This window comes from Quercus lobata, chromosome 5, assembly GCF_001633185.2.
Source record: "Quercus lobata isolate SW786 chromosome 5, ValleyOak3.0 Primary Assembly, whole genome shotgun sequence".
In the NCBI taxonomy this organism is placed as follows: domain Eukaryota; kingdom Viridiplantae; phylum Streptophyta; class Magnoliopsida; order Fagales; family Fagaceae; genus Quercus; species Quercus lobata.
The window spans coordinates 75,385,750-75,392,617 of record NC_044908.1 but is presented as its reverse complement, the minus strand read 5'-3'; the positions used below and the strand labels follow the sequence as shown (position 1 = coordinate 75,392,617).

Genomic DNA, 6,868 nt, shown 5'->3' with positions numbered 1-6,868 from the left:
TTCCTCTTCGATAACACATCGTTGTGTTATCTTGGGTTTGCTATTCTTTTACCCACTGCCCTTTCCATTTTAGCATTGCACTTATTTGTTCATCGGTGCAATTGTTAAGTGCTTCGATTAATTAATTTGCTAATCACATATATTCCGCATCAAGTGTGTTTAGATTAAAATTGATCAAACCATAATTAAGAATTAGGAGTCTAAACAAGCTATAGTGTTTTACACTATTTGAGCTTTCAAAATGTTATTTTATTTTATTTCTTTTACCTTTTTATTTAAATATTCTTTTTTTATTTTTCAATTTATATTTCTTTCTCTCTCTTCCTCTCTGTTTCTCTCTCTTCTCTGATGCAAGACCTTCCAACAAACTCACACTCTAACTTCTCAATCCAACAAACCCATACCCACCCTAGCCACAACCACCGAAACCGATTGGTAGCAATACTAGACGAATTTGATTGGAAGGGCTAAATGCATTGCTACTTTATTAAAGGAGTGATGCAAACAATGGGGCTCGAATAGTGGTTTGGGTTGGCAAATTTCTGATTCAATTTTATGACTTATGACCACCTCAGCATCATCATTTCACTTTTTAATCCCATACCATGTCTACTATATTGGGCCAAATTCAATATATAATCAAAATATATAATTTCAAAACCACAAATATGTAAATTACTGGAATGCCAACCATGCTAACCCTAACCAAGAACGTCGATCTCCGATCTCAACCCCAGCCACACCGACCCAAGAATGCCAACCATAAACCTAGAGAGAGAGAAGAGAGGCGTTGGAGAGAGAGAGAGAGAGAGAGCGAGAGAGAGAGAGAGAGAGAAGGAAGAAAGAGGAGACCAAATATAAAGAGAAAAAATGAGAGAGAAATATATTTTATTGAGAGAGAGAGAAATTTATTTTATTGAGAATGAGAGAAACCTAATAATTATATATATATATATATATATATATATATAGTAAATTGCCAAAAATGGTAGATTTATAGCTAGGTTTTCAGTTTTTTTAGTATAGCAACCTTGATGTGAATGGGTTTTTGAGGAGATAAGAGCTAAAATGAGTTTTTAGTAATTCTCACACCTTTGATGTGAATGCTCTTAGATTCTAAATATGTAATTGAAATCTATGACCTATTCTCAGATGCTATATAATTGATAATTTGAAATGAAAATCTAGTCTATTTTCCTTTGGAATTCGAGGGGGCACAAAATTTGAAATCACTTTCAATTGACAATATGGTATAACAAATTCAATATTTACACTACAATCTGTATAATATCTAAAAGTTGTAGTGTAAGATTTATTGTTACTATTAGGTTCTAAGACTTTAGGAACTAATGTATTAGAACTTCAATTTGTATTATGTTGGCAAACCATGATCAAAACATAGAGTCTAGGTTTAGGCTTGCTAAAAGTATGTTTATTTATAAAATTGAAATTGAGTGATTGCAGAATTTATTGGACTAAATCTGCAAGGCTCGATCAATCGAAAATTAGATTCGGTCGATCGAACCATGTGCGGATTTATTTTTCTGCATAATACCAATTCAGCCCAAACTCTACTTAAACGTATTGGGTTTCAAGTGAAACACTCCTAGTATGTGAAGGAAACCCTAAGGACGTTTTTAATAGTTTTTAGAGAGATTAGAGTGCATCTTGTGCCTCTTTTGTAGATCTAGGATTTTATACCTAAAAGCTCTCTAAAGTTGTTGTTTATGCTGTGTGTGTGAATCTCTTGTGAGATCTAGAGGTGTTTGTCTTCATACATACTTAGAGTTATCAAGATCAAGATTGATGTCGAGAGCTTAGTGATCATTTCAGTTGCTGCATAAAGAGCTTAAAGAAAAACAGAAGTGGGAGTACTTGTGGTTGCTGTGAATCCAAGAAAGAAGTAGTTCGTGGACTCGAAGCTCTCACGTGGTCGTGGTAGTAAGTTTTCTACTCAAGGTAGTAATAAGATGTTAGTGGTCTAAGTCGTTATTGTAAAACTTCAATTCTTTCATAGTGGATTTGTTTTACCTTGAGAATAGCTAAGTTAAACCATCTTCAGGTTTTTTATCGATTTAGTTTTCCTGGATTATCATATCGTTGTGTTCTTTATTTTCCGAACTATTTCATTGATATGATTTATCTGTGTTAATCTAGATCTGTATAATTTACCTAAGTTAATCACTTTGCTAAATAACTAGGTTAATCTTGTTTGTGTTTAAGGGGTCTAAAAACGTACAGTTACTACTCTCTTATTGAGCTATCAGCATAGCATCTTGGCCTATTCGGTTCACTATGGTCCATTTAGTCTATTTCAATGATGCTTTGGGAGGAAAAATTTGTGTAGAAAGAGAAATATTTTCATTGACAATTATGTCACATTCTAATATAATGTTGGCAGTTTTTGATAAAATTCCATTTTCTTATGTTAAAAAAAAAAAAAAAAACGTTATATTATTATTAATATTTACATTTTCTGCACATCTTATAGGTTTACATGTATAAAGTATAAACCATAAAGGGAAATGTTAACCAATGCTCTTAGAGCACTGGTTTATGAGCAATTTTTAGAAACATTTTATTGAAAAATGATAAAATAATAAATATTATTGATAACTTTTCATATTTCTGATGAAAGTGGTATTAAAATTTTCTTATTATAGTTTATTAACAAATTAACAATTGCCCTTAACATGACCCAACTATAAATGACACACATTATAAAGTCAATTACAAGAGAATAGAGACTTTTATTTCTATACAGCACAAATGAAGGCATTAATGAAGTTTCGAATTTATGAATCCTTCACCGTGGCTCAATATTGGAAATTGATAAGCCGTAGACAGAGCGACATTCGGGACCTGGTGCGCCATTATCAGTGAATCTCCCCATAGAAAAGGCAGGTCGTTCAGGTTGGCTAAGAGTGACAGTTTCACTTCTCAACATTCCAACCACAGCTGACATTGTTGGCCTATCACACGCATCTTCTTGAACACACAATAGTCCAATATGTACGTATCTTAGAAATTCACCTCGATTGAATGAGTCAATCAGTAAAGGATCCATTAGCTCCAATGCCTTTCCTTCATTCCATAGTTTCCATGCCTGCACCATGATTCATTGTGTTTGACAATTTTTTACTGCAATGTGAACCTCACAAGTATAGTCTTGACTTAAAACAAATAAACTTACATATTCTAGGAGGCTGGGAGCACGTTTTGATTGATGGAAGCCAGCATTTCTTTTCCCAGTTATGATCTCAAGCAAGAGTACTCCAAAACTAAATACATCAGACTTAATAGAATATAATCCTTCCATAGCATATTCCGGAGCCATGTATCCACTGTATATTCAAGATAACAAATAATTAACCAGTAGTACAAAATTAAATAATAAAAGACACTATCATTTAGAATTACGAGCAAGTGAAAGCATATATATCACGTAGGGGTAGGGCCTTCTCATTGCTTGGGAGTAATACCTATAAGCCTCATACTCTTCTCTTTCATTCATTTACATATATGGCACAAAAGGTAAAAAAATTCAGAGCCTTCACTTTGGCTATCTTTGTGTAAACAAAAATTAATGTACGGATTAAGCAAACTTAAATAGGCATGCTATGAATTTTGTTTCTGGTCAACATAAATGTAAGAATACTTTTCTACATACCAGGGAGTTATTTATTTATTTATTATTACATAAGTGTAATCAGAATATATGGCATGGTATGATTTTTTTCCCCCCTAAGAAAGAGTGCATCACGATAAACATCCAATAGACTCCAAATGAAATCGAAAATTTAGAAAGCAGCTTACTTACTATGTCCCAACTATTGTAGCTGTATTAGCTTCACCTTCACTTCCTACAAAGATCCTTGCCATTCCAAAGTCTGAGATCTTAGGGTTCATGTCATAGTCCAACAACACATTGCTTGCTTTTAGGTCTCTATGAATAATTCTAAGTCTAGAATCCTCGTGAAGATAAAGGATTCCACGTGCAATTCCAATTATAATATTAAGACGTCTCCTCCAATTGAGTTGTTCACGTTTCCTTGGATCTTAACCATCAAAAATGGAAAGAAATTCAGGGAAGTCATTTTTGCTTTTTAATATAACAAAATCTATGTGTGTTATTCGATATGTACAAAGTTAATTCAAGAGTCAATTTAAGTAAGAAAATAGAAAGTTGTCAGGAAACTTACCAAAGAGAATGACATCTAGGCTGCTATTGGGCATTAATTCATAAACAAGTAGCTTTTCCTCTCCTTCTACACAAAAACCCAGAAGCCTGACAAGATTTTTGTGTTGAAGTTTCATTATCAATAGAACCTCATTCTTGAATTCCTCTAAACCTTGCTCAGAGTAGCATGAGAGCCTCTTAATTGCCACTTCCTTCCCATCACTTAGTATACCCTATAATAGATCATTTGTCAGTTCAGCTAGCTAACATAAAAGTGAAATGCTTTAATGTTTCAAGATGTAATCTGGGTGGTTTAAGTGAATTGGGCAGTGACCACACATATGAGTGTCTTTTTCTTTTCTTTTTTATTAAAAAAATATAAAATTAGAAATCAAGGATGGGCTGTCATTCCCTTATTGTAATTATCATTGGTATTAGTTTGTAAGAAATGGTATTACCTTGTAAAAGGGGCCAAAGCCACCCTGTCCAAGTTTATTTAAATCACAAAAGTTGTTGGTAGCTACTTGTATAGATGCCAAATTAAAATGAGGGAATTCTTGAGATTTTGATTCATATCTTCGTAGAAAATGCCGGTGATGGAAATCTAAGACACTGGGATCACCGATTATTTGTACTGTTCCTTGTTCTAAAATTTCTTTCTTCCCTGAAAAAAAAATTTTAATAATAATAATAATAATAGCGGTATCATAATTTTTTTTTAAATGTAGAAAATGACAGAGCAAAATTAGCAATAAATATAAGGTTGCATTATACTTTTTTAATCCCTAAATTTGGTGTAGTTCAATTTTGGTCTCTTAATTTAAAGCACATGGGTTTGGTCCCTAAAATTTAAAGAAGCAAATAATTTGGTCATTTCATCTATTTTTATGTTTGCATGACTAAAAGGATATTGAGGCCCTTCAGTATTAAGGGACCGACTCAAACAAACAACATTTTAGGGACCATAATCGAACCAATCTCATATTTAAAGGGCCAAAGTAGAACTGCCCTCGGAAGTGGAGCAACAAACTTATTTCTTAAATAAAAAAATAAATTGGGACCAAAATCCTAACTTTCTAATATCAAAGTACCAAAATCGAACTTACCCAAAATTTAAGTGAACAAAAATAAATAATTTAACCTATATATAATCACATGTTCTTGTTACCTTTTTTATTCCTCCTATGACAATAAACATAGGAACCCAGAAGTATTACCGCCAAGCATGCTGGTGTAACCGTAACCATAATGATAACTAGACCAATACCAGCATTTGAAAGCCATCATTTGCAGCTCGTTATTAATTTGAAAGCCATCATATAAATATCAAAATTGGTTTTATTGTTCGCAAATACTTACCTTGCTTACCTACCACTAGGTAAGAAACAGAAGATTTGGATGTGTCTCCATAAAAGTTGGATGTGTCTCCATAAAAGGGGTACAATTCATATCTCAAGAAGCAACTACGACTGAGAAGTCTTGCCCTAACGGAGTAACTTAAAATGTCTGTTGTGGCACTCTGAAGGCATAAATTACAGTCATTGGCAGACAAGTCTCTAGTGCACTGCACTAGAGCATAGATTGTTTTGCCTTGGAAGGCTGCTTCTCCAGTAGCATACATGTTAGCTAAAAGATTGAAAGCTGCCTTGTTAGCAAGCTTATTCAAAGTCACGTTCACGAAAGATTTGAACTCTTGCGGTTGTGAAATATTCCTCTTGTTCTTCAAGGGAATATTTCCTGTGACATCTAGTACGCCAAAGAAACTTTTTTTTGAGTAGCGCAATTGACATGTTTCCTCCCATACAATAGCTTCTGTTGTTCTAGGACAAAGCTTTAAGATATCTTTTGAAGCCTCTGTTATGCACGCGCCGCAGCTTTCACTAGTAACATAGTCGAGGCACAGGTAGAGACCATAAACTCTATTCGTGTCATTTCCAGTGGAAGTATTGTAGAATTTGGTAACGGAAGCTTTTGAGGATAAAGAATAGAGGATATAATTGAGATTATTGTAAAATGGACTATTAACTGCATCGTTACCCGTGGTTGAACAATTGCTATGAAGAGGGTCAGCATAGGCCAGATCCCATAGGAGGGCAAGGAAGACAAAAAGGATATGCAATTGAATGACTTTAGGAACTATACGGGAATGAATCATAGTTTACTTTCTGAATGTTTGTACCATGATAATGATAAAACGAAAATCTCTCAATACGTAGTTGCTGAGACCCTGAAGGACTTTCTCTCTCTGGTACACCTTAGGCTAGGTACAAAAATCCTTTCTTGGAGAGTTGGTGTCTCTTAATAGTTTAATTAAATAGTAGTTTCTTCTTGGAGTTCTTAGGCCAAAATCAAGTCAGTATCCATGTTCTAAATTCCACTTAACAATTTGTGGAAAATAATAAAAAATAATGCATTGTTGACCCATGAAAGCAAATATTCAATGATAGCTAATCCTAGGGCTATAACTGTGATTTGCATCCAGTGGGGGAGGCTAAGAAGATAACAATGACGGACAAGGGGAAATTTTCTCTTAGTTTAAAACAATCTTAGCCATATGAATAAAAAATGGGAGGGAGCTACTTTCTCTCTCTGTTACACCTTAGGCTAGGTACAAAAATCCATTCTTGGAGAGTTGGAGTCACTGAATAATTTAATTAAAGAGTAGTTTCTTCTTGGAGTATTAGGCCA

General features: G+C 33.9%; 1 protein-coding gene across 1 annotated transcript; it reads right to left on the bottom strand.

Annotated features, from left to right (window-relative positions):
• Positions 1–2,806: 2,806 nt before the first annotated feature.
• Positions 2,807–6,335, bottom strand: LOC115991133 (cysteine-rich receptor-like protein kinase 10). The gene is made up of 7 exons (XM_031114876.1): positions 5,540–6,335; positions 5,336–5,435; positions 4,639–4,756; positions 4,203–4,413; positions 3,821–4,058; positions 3,194–3,344; positions 2,807–3,106 (listed from the first exon to the last, which is right to left on the bottom strand). The coding sequence occupies exons 1-7, from the start codon at positions 6,333–6,335 to the stop codon at positions 2,807–2,809; spliced, it is 1,914 nt and encodes a 637-aa protein (XP_030970736.1).
• Positions 6,336–6,868: the final 533 nt, after the last annotated feature.